Source organism: Chelonia mydas, chromosome 7 (assembly GCF_015237465.2).
Source record: "Chelonia mydas isolate rCheMyd1 chromosome 7, rCheMyd1.pri.v2, whole genome shotgun sequence".
Lineage (NCBI taxonomy): Eukaryota > Metazoa > Chordata > Testudines > Cheloniidae > Chelonia > Chelonia mydas.
The window spans coordinates 42303278-42321981 of record NC_057853.1 but is presented as its reverse complement, the minus strand read 5'-3'; the positions used below and the strand labels follow the sequence as shown (position 1 = coordinate 42321981).

The 18704-nt window shown below is 40.8% G+C and overlaps 1 protein-coding gene across 1 annotated transcript in view; it reads left to right on the top strand.

Moving 5' to 3' along the window:
• The first annotated feature begins 177 nt into the window (after positions 1 to 177).
• The window catches only part of LOC102947070 (inter-alpha-trypsin inhibitor heavy chain H3), a 42911-nt gene continuing 24384 nt past the window's right edge, over positions 178 to 18704 (top strand). The window contains exons 1-9 of the mRNA XM_037904400.2: positions 178 to 393; positions 7354 to 7374; positions 8712 to 8878; positions 9681 to 9785; positions 10203 to 10365; positions 11364 to 11474; positions 13308 to 13433; positions 13518 to 13634; positions 15242 to 15410. Of these exons, the coding sequence (XP_037760328.2) occupies positions 301 to 393; positions 7354 to 7374; positions 8712 to 8878; positions 9681 to 9785; positions 10203 to 10365; positions 11364 to 11474; positions 13308 to 13433; positions 13518 to 13634; positions 15242 to 15410 (1072 nt within the window). The 5' untranslated portion in view covers positions 178 to 300. The remainder of the gene's footprint in view (positions 394 to 7353; positions 7375 to 8711; positions 8879 to 9680; positions 9786 to 10202; positions 10366 to 11363; positions 11475 to 13307; positions 13434 to 13517; positions 13635 to 15241; positions 15411 to 18704) is intronic.

Here is an 18704-nt window from a genome sequence, read left to right as displayed (position 1 = left end):
TGGAGATTTGATTTTGTGACATTCAGACACTCAGGTATAATGCAAAATGTTAATTTGGTAGAGAGAATATATTTTCACTCTTAACTGTAATTAAAACGTTTTGACAGAGATTTTGCAAATGTTTTCTACAAACTTTGTTATAACTTCAAAAGTTCACTGTTTGCTTCCCCCCTCCCTCTCTCCCCTCCGTTTGCCTAATGTTTAACCCCTGTTTTCACATTTGGTTGTTTATTAACAGACTAAATAGGGTATTATTTATTAGCACATAACCCTCAAAGTAGCATTGCTCATTTTTCCAACATGGAAAACCATTTGTTGTTTTACATTTTATTGGCATTGATTCCTGTGCTTGAAACATCAGACTTTTTTATAACACCTTTCAGGAACATCAAGGTAAGTAACTAAAATCCACCAGGTAGCTACTGCTTCCATGATTCATGAACCACTGAATGCACTAGGATCTAGGGTGGCCAGATGTCCTGATTTTATCAGGACTGTTCTCATATTAGGGGCTTTGTCTTACACAGGACCCTATTACCTCCCATCTCTGTCGTAATTTTTCACACTTGATATCTCGTCACCCAACTAGGACCTTTGCTGTTGACTTCTAGGGACAGAGGATCAGACCTCAAGCAGACTGGGCAGGCATACACCTCCTGTGCTTCCAGTTGAATCAGGTGTCCCTGCTGTTCTGCTGGATATGGTTGTTATGCCAGGCAGATAGGGTCCTTGCATACTTTTGAATGAACCATGCAGGTTAAGCTGAGAGAACTCCCTCTGCTGCTGAACTTAACATGAAAATGGACACTTCCCTATCTGCTGAATTTATGAGGTAATTGAGACAGTTGATCATCTGTAGGGCTGCACAATGCTCCTGAGTCATCTATTGTAGAAACTTCTGTATTTCTGTTTTTAAATCACTATCACTTTCCCTACTCATAACAACCTTCCTCTGTTTTTCTCTCCTTCCATGCCTCACCCAAATATAAAAAGATGTTTTCAAGGTTTTTGTTTTTACAGAGGTAGGATAATAACTGTAGCACCTGATTATTGCACCTGTAAAATAAAACAAAATATTGGGGGCAAAACCCAACCAAAGAATAGTAGATATCAGAGACACAGAATATCATTCTGGTGATCATGTCCATTACCTGGGTGCCAGGACATAATTGTACCCTTCAGTGAATTTCATGACAATATGGCAGAGCTTCCACCACATCACAAGGGACACTCTTTGATACTTAACTAGATCTCAGTGTAAGAAAATGCTTCATAATATTCAGTCTAAATATTTTTGCTCCATTTCGTGCCAGTACGCCTAACCACAAGAAACGATTTTTCTTCCTTCTCTGTATTTCCATGTTTCAGTGACTTGTAGATGGTTATGGTAAGCTCCATTTTGTAGCACTGTGGCCTCAGGGTAGGGCAGAGTTAGACCACTTCATTTCCATTGACTGGTTGTATATATTTTAGCAATTCTCAACCATTCTGTGCCTTAGTTTCCTTGTCTATAATGTTTATCCACCTTTTCAGAGTACTTTGAGATGTATGACTGAAAATGCTCTTGAAATGACATTATAATATTTTTATTGAACCAACTTCTGTTGGTCAGAGAGACAAGCTTTCAAGCTAACACAGAGCTCTTCTTCAGGTCTGGGAAACTAACCTAGCTACAACAACACTATATACAAGTTCCATTATTTAGTCATTATGTAACACAATTATAAAGTTGTACCTCTTTCCTGCTTCCTTCATAAATTAGATTCGCCCCTGACACATAAGTGTTATTGTTCTCTGTATTTCTGCTCTAATGCTGAAACCTTTCTGAATTTAAGATGCCCACAACTCTATGCTATATTCCTGGTAAGGTACATGCAGAAGCCTGTAAAGAGTAGAGCTGATTGTCCACTGAGGTATGCCACTTTTATGAGGATATAATTCCATTGAAATAATGGAAATCCCTGTGTGGCATAGAGGTTCCTTCCCACCCCATTTCTGGCCCCCTGGAGTAGGGGGTATGGCCAGAGGGACAGGGTGAGACAGGAGCAGCTCTGTCCTCTGGTAATCGCCAACTGCCATTGGGGCCACAGTCAGACAGGTGTGATTTAGAGCAGCTCTCGGTCTGCTCTAACGTGGTCTTGGGGGCCAAACCAACCCAAGAATCAGAGGTGCCATAAAACTCCCTTTGCACCTCCACCACCTGCAGCTGGGCTAGGGGCACAAAGTAAAATTGTCAATGGCAAAGCTTCTACTGGATAGACAGCCTTGGAAATTGAAGTCCTCTGCTTATTCACAGCATGGGTAGCAGTAGTACAAGCTTCCTTACACTACCTTATTTATCAACTCAGCTTTGGAGGAATCTCGTATAGGTGTGATGGGATTTCAGTTTTCATGGCCTAGTAACTTCTTGGAGGAGGAGATGTATAGTTCTTACAGAAACTATGATAAAGATATGTGAATGTAACCCTTTTGCCTGGTGGAGTCGGAAGCAATAAGGGCTGGGTTCAATATCTAGGAGTTTCTCTGAACAAGATAAAATAGAACTGAATATCTGGGAAAAATAAACACCAACCCAAAAGGCAATACTTCTCCACTCACAAGCACTGAGTCTGTGTATAACAAAAGAAAACTTAAAAGGAAAAGGGAACCCAGCATTAATTTTGGAAAACACCTCAATCATGATATGAAAGCATGTAACCATAAGGAAACACGCACCCCACAGTACGTTGGGCAGTCTCCTTCGCCTCAGTTTCCCATCTTGTGGTGTGACAGTCTAATGAACAAATGTCCATTTAATATGCCACTCGCCTTTCCCTCCACTGCATCCCATTCACACTTGGTTATCCATGGCCAGCAAAGACACAGAGTTCAGAGCTGCATTCACCTGAGTTCACCTCTGACCCCTGTAAAGGGGGGGGGGGCGGCAATTGAGCAATATCTCTGCTGCTGCCGCCGCTTGCTTCTGCAACTGGCTTGCTGCTGCTGCTTTCTCTGCCATCACTTGCAACTGTAATTTGCTGCTGCACTATCTCTACTACCATCACTTAGCCCAGCTCTTAGTGATTTCACTGGATAGTGGGGAACCTCTCTGCTGCCACCTTAATTATTTTTCCACTGCAACACTGTCCCCACACCAGTTCTAAGGCTTAGCCCCAAGACTTGCTCATCAGTGATTTCAGCTCTTGTAATCATGAACAGAAACAAGGACTCAACTGAATCCAGTCAGCTCAGTCTTTAAACACTAGAGAGGGGAGGGATTTTAGGCAGAGTCCATATCCTCAGGAACACCTGTTCTCACACCCTCTCATTTTCACTGGGATTTAGCATCCCTACCTTCTGCTTAGCAAGTGAGGTTCAGTTTAGGGGATCAGAACAGGCTAGGTACAGTTCTGTTGCCCTTTACTCATACAATAAAGATAACTTTTCATTACCCCTGCATTCAGTACTAATGTGAGCTGTAACCCCAAACCAGCCAAAACTGAACCCCTTTTGCAAAGCAGTTCTGTCTGGTAAATACCTAGGCAGACTAGTTTGTCTGTGCAAATATGGTCTGTGCCTGACGTCTTTTTCCCCAGTTCATCACTAGATGTCAGGGGAAATCTCTCTGAGACCCTGCCTACATGTGTAACAATAGTATAATTATGTAAAATTAAGTACAAACACCATTGTCCCTCTCTTATGAATCCACAATCAAAATTACTTAACTGGATACACTATAGAGCTGAAGGTTGTAAGTGACTCTAGTCAGGAAGACAAACATTTCATAGTGAAAGCAATAACTGTTTTGGTTTTGAGTGAAGTGGCAGAAGCAAAGAAAAAAAGAATTCTTTGCCAGTGGAGTAGATTTTTTCACATGGCTCCAAGTATAAATCTAGTAGACAGGTCACCCAATTGGCTGTAATATAACCAAAGAACAGATTTTAAAAGTGTCTTGAAGCTCCTCACCCCCCCCCCGCCACTATATGGAAATTCAAAGTCACTTGACATTTCAGAGTAATTCTAACTTTTCACTCCCTGGGAGTCTGTACCTCAGTGCATGACTTATAAAGTTGAAATCATTATTTGCAATGAGTGGGTGCATGTAATCTCTGATGTATGTTCAGAGGGCTATCGCCAGAACCTTCCACTTGGATAAAGTACTGAAGAAAGTTACAAGAGCAATGGTGGGAAATTTTTATGTGAATTGTATTAGAAGTAGTAGTAATAAAAGTTATTTATGTAATGCTTAACAGTTGCACAGGGTAGTACACATTCTCTGCTCCTTGTTCTAAGATAGATAAAACATGGGACAAAAGTCCAGGGATAGGAGAGACGAGATTATAGGCAAGAAGGTAGGGAGGATTCCTGAAAAATTGCTGAAGGAGGAATTTGATGAAGAAAAGCCACTCTTAATAGAAAGAGGAGATTATCTGTCTCAGGCACAGTGGGCAGCACAGTCAAAGGCATGAAGCTAATCCCATGAAAGAGACGAAGGCAGCAGTAAGACAAGGTGCTTTTTATGAGATTTGGGACTAACTACAACGGTCTTTCCTTCCGTTGATTTGAAGGAAATTGAAATACTTGAATGAGAGTTGAATAGACCTGTAGGAAGCAAATTGAGGAGCAGGAAGAAATGGCCTGTGTTATGCAGGAGATGAAACTAGATCATCATAACGATCCCACCTTGAAAATCTATGAAATGAAAACAGCTGTAAGTGGATCAAGGTTAAATGGAGAGTGAGGACAAGGAGTTTGAATATGACATAGTCAGAAGCAGTGAGGCAATGAAGCTATTGAATGAGAGATGTGAGAGACATGTTCAATGAGGAGAAAGGAAGAGGACTTTAACAGCAATATTTTGGATAGCGTGGAGAGGAGAGAGGGGAGAACTGGAAAAGGGCAGGTTACAGTTATCAAGGTGAAAGAGTTGTAGCAGTGAGGACAATAATAAAAGGGTGAATTTTGGTGATATAATGAGGTGACAGGACTTGAGAGTAAGTATGGGCAAGATGGGTGAAGAGTCAAAGATGACACTGAAGCCATGAGACAGGAAGGATAGAGAGACGGAGAAGGGGGATGAGTAGGAAAGATAAATTCAATTTTGGAAAGACTGAGTCTGAAATGGCAGTTGGGCATTCATAAGTAGACATCTGAGTCACACCTGGAGAGGTGAGATTGAATAGAGGTATATATAGGAATCACTTGCATGGAGGTGGCAGTTGAGAACATAAGAGTAGTTGGGTTGCCAGAGAGACAGAGTAGGTAGAAATAAGATTCTAGCTGGAAAAAAAAGCATTTTCCAGTGGTTAGGGCACGAGCCTAGGAATTGGGAGACCTGTCTTCAAGTCTCTGTTCTGCCATGAACTTCTTCCTTTATAACTTTGGGCAAGTCACTTAGGTCCAGCTCCTCAAATGTATTTGGGCATCTAGTTCCCTACTGGTGGGTGACTAAATACCTTTGAGAATCTAGGTGTCTGACCCTCAGTTCTCCATTAGAAAAATGGGGGTAATAGCTTTGCCGTACCTCACAGGGATGTGTGTGTGAGGATAAATCAATTAAAGACTGTAGGGTGGTACTGTGGGGCATATCCATATCTTCAATAGAAATATGTTGGTTAAAATTTCAGTACATTTGCTTCCATGTTAGGTAGAGTGTATAAATACAAAAAGCCAGTTTTCCAAAAACAGAATGTCACCAATGAGACTTTGAACCAAGAGAAAGAAGGAATTTGTAATCAAACTTCCTGGAGTTCATTTTGAAATAGTGGCCTTCCCTGACCTGTAAAATTGCCTTTTTTCTTACTTGCACAGCCTACCTACAGTGGGAGCAAATATACCGATTTAAAACAAACATTAATTTCTGGAAGCCTCTCTGTGTTTACATGCTTTCATAGTGACCTCATCCACCACCACTGTCCAGCAGAAATACTGTCACTTATAACAGTGGTGCACAATCTGGGGGGCATGCCCCCCCGTGGGGCACAAGAGGTTCTCTGGGCTGGGGGGACAACAAAGAAACTGGGATCCCACTGATCCTGCAGGACCTGCTGCCATAATAGCGGGAGTGGGATAAAAATAGAGTGAGTACTGCGGGGTGGGATGGAGCGGGATTAAAAAAACAAAACAAAACACACACACAAAAAACACCAGTCCTCCTGCACTGCAGATAACGAACGCCCTGGCCAGCAGCCACTGCTATCTGGCCACCCAGGTTTGAAGGCAGCGCTGCTTCCAGCAGCAGCACAGAGGTCAGGGATTACCTCAGATAACAAGTAACGGAGGGGCGCACAACAAATTCCGTGAATGGTAAAGGGAGGGCGCGACTGGAAAAGTTTGCGCACCACTGACTTGTAAGATGGTGTGAAAATTGTGGCCTGAAGCAGCACAAATATATGGACGAGTAAGCCTCAAGGATGCCTACATGTATGTCTAAATATTTTGGGTTTCACATAACTAGCTCAAGTTCACAAATCCCCTTTCCCACAGGGAGATTCCAAAAGGCCAAATTGTTCTCCATGTGGGAAATACCTACCTAAAGGCCAGGAAACTGAGTTCCCAAACATGGAGTTTCTCTTTGATCATGCCTTTAGGGGGACCAGGTTGTTCCCCGGGTGGAATGAAAAGGGATTCAACCCATGGATCTTGGGACACTTAGAGGTTCTTCAGTAATTTATGCTTTGTGCAGCAGAGGGTAGCACATACAAACAGAAGTCTATGCTATACGTTAAGGACTGAAGAGACACCCTCTACACAAACAAAATCCACCACTACCACCAATCCAGGCTAGTACATGTGTCTCCTCTGTGTGGCATTTAAATTGTATTTAATTTTTTATCAGAATTTCTCTTTCCCCTCTTTCTTTCAATTTATCTGTATTTGTTTTTCATTCTGTCCCCATCTTTGCTCCTTGTTCAGTGTCTCCTGAGCAAAAACATAAACCCAGCAACATTCGAGTTTTAACTTTCAAATCCACAGTTGTCGAGACCCATTATTAGCTAATCAGGACCGAAGGGTTTGGGGCTTTACAAACAGAATAAATGGGCCAGATCCTGAATGACTCATTCTTTTCTTGGGCAAAACTATTGTCTCCCACTGACTGCTCATATATACCCAGACTTAACTCCAGCACCCAATAATTTACGTAGAAATAACTTACCTAGCACATGGTACCAGAACACAAGGATGAATCAACCTTGAATTTACTAACTATGGGCTGGCTCTACACTGCTTACTCTCACAAAACTCCCATTTGACTTGGAAGATGCTAAAGTGCTATATAGATGCTAAAGTGCTACCTAGATGCTAGGTAGGTTTATCTGTATGCAGATTCTTACAATAGTCATAAGACAATTTTTCAATTTCTTCTCTTTACAGAAGCGAAGTGCTGATGACTTGGTAAGTTCTCTTCTAATTTATAACAGAGGATATTGTACCAAATGAGGGTTTGTTTTTATCCAGGCTGCAATGATGGATTCACATTTCAATTAATAAAATACTCTTACTATTTTCAAGACTTCTGTCACACTATAATGAGCACAGCAAGAGTAATTGTTATTTCTAGGTACACACGGTAAATGTTGCGTGCTAGTTTGACGTTTTTGGTTTAGGTAATCATAATATACAGTAATATCCCAAACTCAGAGTCAGTCAGGCTCTGTGCAGTAAAAAGAGAACAAACAAATAATAGCTAATCCCATTTTGTATTTCAAACAACAAAACTGTTTGGCATTGTCTCTATGCCTCTAACAGAAACATTTTATCTTCTTTTTAAGTATTTCCTTCAAGGAAGGCAAGTGGCTTTAAGGCTGATGTCCGTTGGCATTTAGACCCCAATTCAGTAGTCCATCCCACTTAAGCACAAATCTAAATACTTAGTGAATCAGCCAGGCTGCAGTCATCTATCTCCTCTCATCCCCAACCATAAGAATCCTGGGGCACTTCTAAATATTATTCTTGTGCAAAAGGTACATGTTGTTGCTGAAGAGTTACCTAAATAGTTGTATCTATCTATTTAGCTATGTACTTATATAGCCCCATCACCATAGTAACTGAGCATCTCCCAAGTATTTGAAAGAAATACAGTAACAATCTTCCTCCCCCATTACTTCCTTTCCAACTTGTAGAGGAAATAGCTCCTGTTTTAAGTGGTCCACAGGCCTTGTGAGGGATCTCTATTTAGGGAGTGAATTTTTCCCTTCAGCTCAATTTCATTTCAGGTTATCCTCCTTGATATTCTATCTGTGGCACTTTTATACAAAGGCACCTTCTAGGTGTGTGCTGCACAAGCCAGCCATTCAGCTGCTCGTTACAGCAATCATTGGTATCATAAGCCAGAGGTATACTGTATTGTTGTGTCCACCCAATACTGAGCATGCACAGGAGTTATGGATGCAGTAAAAGAAAATTTCAAAATGTTATAAATACCTGAAGGTAGGAGCTTATAGTAGCAGTGCCAACTCAACTCTAGAGATAGCATTTTGCTACTGAGGTTATAGTTACTGTTAGTAGAATAATTATTTTCACATAGTAGCTTGATTATGGACAATATTAAAAACATCCAAGCAAACTTCATTGTACCGTAGTGGTCCTGAACAAATACAGAACTTGTTCTTTTCTGTTATGCAGTGAAATGCTAGGACTCCTACTATGATTATTTCTGTTTTATTGAATTATTACTGATTTACACAGTGCTCAAATGTAACTGGTGGTTATTTTGCCATTTTATTCTCCAGATTGTCAATGGCATAGAAATCTACAGCATGAAAATTGACAGCAAAGTGACTTCCCGATTTGCCCACAGTGTCATCACTAGCCGAGCAGTCAATCGTGCCAATGTGTCTAGGGAAGTGTTTTTTGATGTTGATCTGCCTAAGACAGCCTTCATTACCAATTTCAGCATGTGAGAAGAACTTCTATTTCTAGCATGGACTAAGACTGTATGGGTTTAATACAGAGAAATATAGACTAGCAGCATTAAGAATCTGAACTGAGATCTTTATTTTTACTTTACTATTAGGCTGATTTTTAAATGTTACATGGACAAAGTTAATGATGCAAGTACAGATGCAGGGTATTTGTTGGACCTTCAGACAGTTGTTCATCTGTGGATAAGAACACTAATTTGCAATTTTTTTCTACCCTTCTGCAGGGGCATAAAGGAAATTTCCAGAAATAACACTTGTTCAAACCTAGGATCTCTAGAGAAAGATGTTCCATTGCCTACAGTTTTCCCATCATGACATTATAACTTCATTTATCCCATTATTGTAGAAGCAATATTTGAACATAGTAGCTGAAAGCAGATGAAGGCCAGAAAATGGAGGAAAATATCACACCTTCTTGTCTTTAGTTACAATATGTCATCTGGTGTCATTGTTCAAAACATGATATTCACCATGCCATGGTATAGGAGTTTGCCAAAGATTTGAATAGTTGTTACCATCAGCCCAATATTGGGCTCATTTATTTATTTTCAGAGGAGGAATCGGTCTTGATCTAGTAAGGTGTAGAACTCTTAACTCCAGCTGCAGTAACTGGAAATTGAAGGTGTTCATCACCTCACAGGAAGTGCTCAGCACTTGGCAAGATCAAGTCTAAAAACTGCTTGTTAGCAAACAAGATGATGAACAGAGAATAACCCATAATATTTTCATGTGTCAATACAAATCATTCACTAAATTAGATACTTTTTCCATCTGTAGGACAATTGATGGTGTTACCTATCCTGGGAATATAAAAGAAAAGGAAGTTGCAAAAAAGCAATATGAGAAGGCTGTTTCACGGGGACAGACTGCGGGTCTCGTCAGGTAAGAATGCTGATTTACAGTGGGCTTAAACCTTTCATTTCCATATTCCAGCATCCTATAGCTAAAAATGAAATTAGGAATGTATTTTATAGCCTCTGTTAAAAGTTCATACTTTATATGAAAAAAGGATGTTGGTTATAATGTAATAGAGACATGACTTCTGATTGGTCAGGGGATATCCCTAATTGTGAAAGATTTAATTATGCAAAGTACATACTCATGTGATTAGTCCCACTCAGCTACCTGTGTAAACACTTCTCAGTATGAGTCAGTGATAAAGAATGAGACCCAGAAATCTCATCTCTCTTATATTCATTTTTGTGGGCTAGACTATGCCTGGCTCTTGAGCAGGTGCACAATAGGAGAGAAGGGACAAGCAGCCTTTTTTCTTATTTGTAATTAGTTTAACATTTCTAGGGCTTCTGGGAGAAAAACTGAAAAGTTCACTGTTTCAGTCAACATTGCAGCAGCCAGCAAAGTCACTTTTGAGCTCACCTATGAGGAATTGCTGAAGAGAAACTTTGGAAAATATGAGATGCTCATTAAAGTAAAACCAAAGCAGCTCGTCAATCACTTTGAGGTAAATGGCATTGTGAGTTAAATTGTACCTTGCAGTAGCTACATTCTGTAGTTACAGAAACTCAAGATATATTGAAAGCTCGTGCATCTTTTGGAATCTATGCATAACAGATGAAGCGGGATACTGTGTTTATCCACAGCAGTTCACTATTGAGGGGAAGGCCCCCCAACCAATATCTTGTGGGCAATAGTGATTATGAACCAGGTTGAAAGCCTCAAACAATGTATTTTATTACTGGTTTGCATACATAAGCTTCGTTAGTTGAGACAAGGAATAAGCCCTACAAAAAATAGATTGGAGAGCGGGAAACTCATCAACACAACTGAGGACAGGATGAACGTGAGACACTCCTCTCACAAATGCCTTAATAGAAAAGCCCAAGCCTTTATCAGACTGATGCCAAACAACGCTGCTTGAGTTCACAGACACACACAAACCATACCCTAGGATTCAAACCAAGGTCTCTTTTGTGCCAGAGGTTATTTGAACACTCTCCATATCCGCCCTGTTAAAATCTACCTGTAGTTCAATAGTTTTCTCTCATGTGAGCCCAGGAGATGCTTTAAAAATATATACTCTGAAACTGGTCATCAAAACATGCTTAAATCATTATATGCAGCACTTTGCACAAGACCAAAACCATATTGCAGCATAAACAAATGATAACCAGATATGGCCTCATGGTACTGGCAGTATGGTATTTTCCAAGGAAATGTGTGGTTCTTCAACATCTGACCCAAATCCTTGCAAGCAGTTAGTAAAATAGTAACTTGCAGTTGTGTTTCTTTTTTAAGTCTCCAGATGGAAGATAGGTAAGTCACATCTAACTACCTGAGGATTTCTGATTCAAACATGAATGCTGTTTTGCATTATAAAGGCAGATTTTCCCTTTACCAAGAAATTCCCTATTCTGCATATAGAGTTTCTCATTGTCCTCCATTTAAGTTGTTACAGTTGTGGGTTTATCTATGACAGTGTATTTTCAATGACCGTTTCAGATCCAGGCAAACATCTTTGAACCCCAAGGTATCAGTGAGCTGGAAGCACAAGGATCATTCATCACTAATGACCTGTCACAAGTTATTAAAAAATCTTTCTCAGGAAAAAAGGTACAATAGATAATAACCTTAGTAGACAATGAATTAGTTATATTTTCTCTGAATTCTAACAAAGTCAGATCACTATGAAATAATACGTCAGCACAATATACTGGGTTAATGCAAACGTAAATGTACTATACTGGCCAGTAGTGGGGATGGATGGGATAATACAGCTCTTTTCCATCTCTAATTTCTATAAGGCCTCTCCTCCCAGGGCTGCTCTAAATCATGCCGTCTTATAACAGCCTTCTATGGATTATTACCTAGCACAGAGTATCCAGGTGCTCTGGCCATGCCTTTTCTCTCCCTTCCTCCTAATAAAACCCCTCAACAGGGGCCAGGAAAGGAGCTGACCTACAGGAATTACACATGCTCTACATGAACCAAAGGCAGGGTGGGTCCCTTTTCTCTCTGGCATTGCGGGGTATTCTTTAGGGGCCAACTACAGCCCTTTTATGCCACTGAAGGTGATGTAAAGGGACCACAGCATAAGGAAGAATTCAGGAGATTGACTTTAAGTTGACCCTATTGCTTTTTAAAGCATTAAGTGTGAGGAAACAGGGTTTTAGTTCGAGGCCCTGAAATTGAGCCTGAACCTATGGGTATTTCTGCTCTGACATCTACTTGTTGTTATTATTTGTGTAGCAAAGCGAAGACTCATTGGCACAGCGCCTCCTGCTGGTTGTCTTGGGAATTAGCTCTTCAGCATATGGAGTGCCTCCTACTGGCAGGTGTCTCACCTGCCTCAGGCCCCGTGTCCCTCCTGGACCCTGGTGACCTTTACCTCAGGGTTCTGCCCCAGGAGTACCCCCATGCTCTGGGTCTCCCCTCCCAGGGGAACCCCCAACCCTCTAAACCCACCTTGCCTCAGTGGCTACCGCCAGTCATCATCTAGCCCCTGCTCATTAGGGCAGACTGCAGTCTGTAATGGCCACTCATCATTGGCAAGGGGTTAGGACCAGCTGCCTCTTCCTACTCCCAGGCTGCACCTCTGTAGCCCCAGTACCCTTGTAGGCCTTCACCAAGGCCTGTAGCCTGGAGGTTTACCAGGCTGGAGCTCCTCAGCTCCCTTTGTCCTATTCCCCAACACTACTCTGCTTCAGGTACCCTGCTACCAGGCAGCTAGCCCTTCCTACTCCAGGACTAGAGTGAGACTCCTCCAGCTCCTGGCCCCCAGCCCTCTTATCAGGACCAGCTGGGCCCTAACTGAGCTAGCCACAGCTGTGGCTGCTTCCCCAATCAGCCTAGCTTGGCTGTTTTTAACCCCTGTTCTCCAGGAGTGGGGCAGCCTCCCCCCTACAATTTGTTATACATATTACAGTAGTACTTTAGGCCAGGGTCCCTTTGTGCAAGGCAGTGCACAGACAAAGGGGTGGTTCTTAGATAGGCAGGTGACTGCACCTTTTGCTGTTGTGCCCATGTGGGTAGAACTTGCTCTCCATAAGCAGACACCTTGCATCCTACTTCCCCACTTTCAAACAACATCTAAAATCATCTCCTTTGCAGGAGAACTTTTTAGAATAATTGGTTTTGTATATTTGTATGATGATGTAGTTAATATTTTCATCTCTTTAACAGTTGCTGAGGAGAGGGCTTTATAATAATAATTTATTATTAATACATTTTTATTACCTTGTACAAACTCAGTTGCTCAGAATAATTAAATACTGACGTGGGTATATATAACTTATTTAAAATGGCATCTGTTTTATAAAACCTTGTTTTATCCTATGGACTTTCACATTTCTATACATACATTTGTCTAAAACACAAACCTTCTCATGTTTTGTATTTTACATTCATTTATTAAAGTTGGAGTCTAATGAGGGCGTCTGCTTTCAGGGCCATGTGTCTTTCAAGCCAACCATTGATCAACAGCGAACCTGTGCAAATTGTTCAACATCACTGTTGGATGGAGATTTTACAATAAAGTATGATGTGAAGAGAGACAGTCCAGGTGATTTACAGGTAAATTCAATACTTTAAAATTTCAACTGGGCATGCTTAGTAAATTCAAGTCACATCTTTTTACACATCTTTTCTATTTTTCAGATTGTCAATGGATACTTTGTACACTTTTTTGCACCAACAAATCTTCCAAATTTCCCCAAAAATGTGGTTTTTGTAATAGATATTAGTGGCTCAATGTCTGGAATAGGAATACAACAGGTAATTGATTACATTTACTACAAAGCAAGTCCTGGTGTGCAAGGTTCTAGGAAGCCTAGTACCTAGTGGAGGTACTAGACACTTCTTATCATGAGCAGGTGTTCAAAGACTCAGCCTATGCCAAAACTATAATCATGGATGTTTTCAAGCTATATTTTTATATCTTCAAAATTCTAAACCAAAATATCTATAAAAGGCCTCCCCATGCTCTGGGTATCCTGTAAGTTAAAACACATGTATAATATTGTCTATTGTTTCCCTTTGCTATATCATTTGTACCCTCTTCCAGCTCTGGGTGATGGGAAGCACCTTACTATTAGAACTCCCCACTCCATTCTGATGCTCAGAATTTCTGTTTCTGCTGCTTCATATCAAGACCCAGGCTTTGGTGCTTAAGATCTCCTCCCCTACACAAATGCTACTATTGCTTAGAACTAACCTCTCCCGCTCAGCATAGGTGATGATTGTTCAAGTGATTCTATCATAGGGCCTGATTTTCATCTCATCTACACAGATGTTATGTTGGTGTAACTCATTGACTTCACTGGAATTATTCCTAATTGACAAAAAGAAAAGGAGGACTTGTGGCACCTTAGAGACTAACAAATTTATTTGAGCATAAGCTTTCGTGAGCTACAGCTCACTTCATCGAATGCATTCAGTGGAAAATACGGTGGGGAGATTTATATACACAGAGAACATGAAACAATGGGTGTTACCATACACACTGTAAGGAGAGTGATCAGGTAAGGTGAGCTATTACCAGCAGGAGAGCGGGGGGGGGGAGAAAAACCTTTTGTAGTAATAATCAAGGTGGGTCATTTCCAGCGGTTGACAAGAATGTCTGAGGAACAGCAGGGGGGGGGGAGGGCAATTCAGTATGGGGCAATTCTTCAACAAAAAAACTTCAAAAACAGACTCCAACGAGAGACTGCTGAATTGGAATTAATTTGCAACCTGGATACAGTTAACTTAGGCTTGAATAAAGACTGGGAGTGGATGGGTCATTACACAAAGTAAAACTATTTCCCCATGTTTATTCCCCCCCCGCTGTTCCTCAGACATTCTTGTCAACCGCTGGAAATGGCCCACCTTGATTATTACTACAAAAGGTTTTTCTCCCCACCTCCCCCTCCCCGCTCTCCTGCTGGTAATAGCTCACCTTACCTGATCTACTCTCCTTACAGTGTGTATTATGGTAACACCCATTGTTTCATGTTCTCTGTGTATATAAATCTCCCCACTGTATTTTCCACTGAATGCATCCGATGAAGTGAGCTGTAGCTCATGAAAGCTTATGCTCAAATAAATTGGTTAGTCTCTAAGGTGCCACAAGTCCTCCTTTTCTTTTTGCGGATACAGACTAACACGGCTGCTACTCTGAAACCTGTCCTAATTGACAGTGGCACAACTGAGACAGAATCAGGCCCGGAGTTTTTCACTACATGAATGTTCAGTGAAAAATCCTCAGAAACAATTCATGTGAAAGCTGTAGGGTTTCTTTTGTTATTCATTTGTTATTCATTTCATTGTTATTGTTATTTATTTGTTATTTGTGTAACCCACAGGAGTTTCATTCATTTAAACTTGTGTTTATTTACTTATAGACAAGGGAAGCACTTCTTAAAATATTAGAGGATATTAGGGAAGATGACCACTTTAATTTCATACTGTTTGGTTCCGATGTACACATTTGGAAAGACAGATTAGTCAAAGCCACTGCTGAGAATCTGAAGAAAGCAAAGGACTTCGTTCGAGCTATTGACACTCAAGGCAGTAAGTATTGTAGTAAACTTGCCAATAGGTGGTACTTCAAATAAATATTGAAGAAGCTAATACCCAAATTCAGTATGAGAATGGAGTGCTGCAAGCGTTCATTCTAAAAATTGACTGGTTAAGAAGCACTACTATAGTTATATGTTTGTTTTCGGGTTCTGTGAAGGTTTTTGCAACCTTCAGAGAAAGAGCTGAATAACAGGCAACTTTTAAGCAGAAATCCCAACCCCCCTACCTAAAAATAATGTGTGAATTCACCAGAGAGAGCAACATTCATGTTACTGGAATTAAAAATTGAGAGCTGCATCCTTCAGTCATCAGTGACTCTTACCACATAGGTCTGAAGCACATGGCCAGTGGTTAAAATTGACAATATTGCAGTCACACAGATAGTAAGTTCAGTCTCAAATCCCCAGCATTTCTGGGTGAGTCTGAGAAATACCCCCTATATACACACACACACACACACACACACTTCTGTGTGCATGGGCACGCGTGCACAAACACACACACACACACACAAATCCATGACAACAGATGCCTGCTAACTGTGATCGCAGTACCAATTTTGCCAGCTCTCGTGACTTTTTTTGTAAGTCTCATGACATTTGGTGATTTTCTTTAAAGCTCCAGCTCCTGGAGTCATGAAAATTTCAGCTTTCATTTTAAAAAAAGTAAAGTTTCCTAGCCCTCCTGGCTGTAGAAGAAAGTTAGAAAATGTGACCTGAGTGTAACCTAAAGAGAGAAAACCAGAAAGCAAAGAGAAAGAACTCAACATTTATTATTTTAAATCATCTACTGATTTGGAAGCCAATCTCATGATTTTTTGGAGCCTGACTCAAATTTTGGATGCTTGGGGTTAGCAGTATTGCATTATGGTGCATGAGGCTGGCCTGAAGATTTTGGGAAGGATTACAAAGACAATTATTTGATGTTCGCCAAACTTAACTGATGTACTTCCTCTGCTGCCTGAAGTCTGTATTGTAGAGGCAAAACTCCCTTGGTGGCAGTCAAACGAATTACAGCTTCAGCTCCTTCAGGAGCCTCCAGTGGTAGCAGATAGTACTGCTGTACATCAGCCACACTACACAGTTTTATCGTTATTGGTGGGTCTTAGCCCCTAATGACCAGCTATTCTGGTAGAGGTTGCATTTGTGACAGAATTTCACAAGGAGTGTTCACAAGGTGCGAGTGAAGCTCCATATGTATTCCCCCTACCCTTCCATCACCTGTGCAAGGGCCTGCCCCAAGCTTGCCCTATATTACTAATGGGACATTCCTGAGGTTAGCATTAACCCAAAATATGATGTCCATTTTTTTTCTTATGTTAACTTGAAAAATCCAGGTTTTGTCAAATTTACTCATCCCCTGCCGTCAAAACCAAATCCTTTCACTGTAATGTGAAGTATTTATGTGATGGATTTAAATGTCAGCTATAAATGGAGGCAAAATGTTAAGGGGCTGAAACTGCCTGAATTCAGTTATCATACTGTAGTGTATCAGGGGGTAGCCATATTAGTCTGTACCCACAAAAACAACAAGGAGTCCGGTGGCACCTGAAAGCTTATGCCCAAATAAATCTGTTTGTCTTTAAGGTGCCATCAGACTCCTTGTTGTTTTTATACTGTAGTGATAATTCACTAGATTCCTACATTTCCACTCTACTCCGTGCTGATAAGTCCTCAAGGTCTAGTTCAGGGCACCACATTTCAGGAAGGATGTGGTCAAATTGGAGAAGGGCCAGAGGAGAGCAATATAAATGATTAAAGGTCTAGAAAACATGACCTTTGAGGAAAGACTGAAAAAATTGGTTAGTTTAGTCAGGAGAAGAGAAGTCGGGGAGGGGAGATACGATAACAGTTTTCAAGAACACAAAAGGTTGCTACAAGGAGGAGGGAGAAAAATTGTTCTTGTTAACCTCTGAGAATAGGACAAGAAGCAATGGGCTTAAATAGCAGCAAGAGAGGCTTAGGTTGGACATTAGGAAAAACTTCCTAACTGTCAGGTTAGTTAAGCACTGGAATAAATTACCTAGGGAGGTTGTGGAATCTCCATCATTAGGGGTTTTTAAGAACAGGTTAGACAAACACCTGTTGCGGAGATCTAGATAATATTTAGTCCTCCCTTGAGTGCAGGAGACTGGACTAGAAGACCTCTTGAGGTCCCTTCCAGTTCTACATTTCTATAATTCTATAATAAATGAACAGTGTTTAACATAGAGCATAATAAGGTGCTAATTGATAGCCAACATGGATTTGTAAGAACAGATCATACCAGACCAATGTAATTTCCTTCTTTTACAGGGTAACAGCCTGGTGGATGTGGGGCAGGGGAAGCAGTATACGTGCTATATCTGGACTTTAGTAAGGCATTTGGCCCAGTCCCATGTGACATTATCATAAGCAAACTAGGGAAACTATGTCAACTTTCTAACTATAAGGATAGTTAAGATCTGGAAGAAGCTTCCAAGGAAGGTCATGGAGACCCCATCATTGGAAATGTTTAAAAACAAGTTGGACAAACACCTGTCAGGGATGATCTAGCTCAGCGGTTCTCAAACTGGGGGTCGGGAGGTTATTACATAGGGGGTCACGAGCTATCAGTCTCCACCTCAAACCCTGCTTTGCCTCCAGCATTTATAATGGTGTTAAATATATTAAAACGTGATTTTAATTTATGGGGGGGTCTCACTCAGAGGCTTCCTATGTGAAAGGGGTCACCAATACAAAAGTCTGAGAACTACTGGTCTAGATTACTTGGTCCTGCCACAGCTTAGGGGGCTGGACTTGATGATTTATCAAGGTCTCTTCCAGCCCTTCATTTCTAAGATTCTATGAAATATGGTCTCAATTAAATTATTATAAAGTGGATGCACAAGTGGTTGAAAAAACATACTCAGAGTAGTTATCAATGGCCACTGTTAAACTGGGAGGACATATCAAGTGGGTCCTGCAGGGGTCTGTCTTGGGTCTGATACTAGTCATTATTTTCATTAATGGATGACGGAGTAGCGTGCATGCTTATAAAATTTGCAGATGACACCAAGCTGGGAGTGGTTGTAAGCACTTTGGAGGACAAGATTAGAATTTGAAATTATCTTAATAAATTGGAGAATTGGTCTGAAATCAACAAGATGAAATTCAGTAAAGAGAAGTGCACAACACTGCACTTAGGAAGGAAAAATACAAAATGAGGACTAACTGGCTGAAGAAGTGGTTTTTTACGCACGAAAGCTTATGCCCAAATAAATCTGTTAGTCTTTAAGGTGCCACCATACTCTTTGTTGTTTTTGTG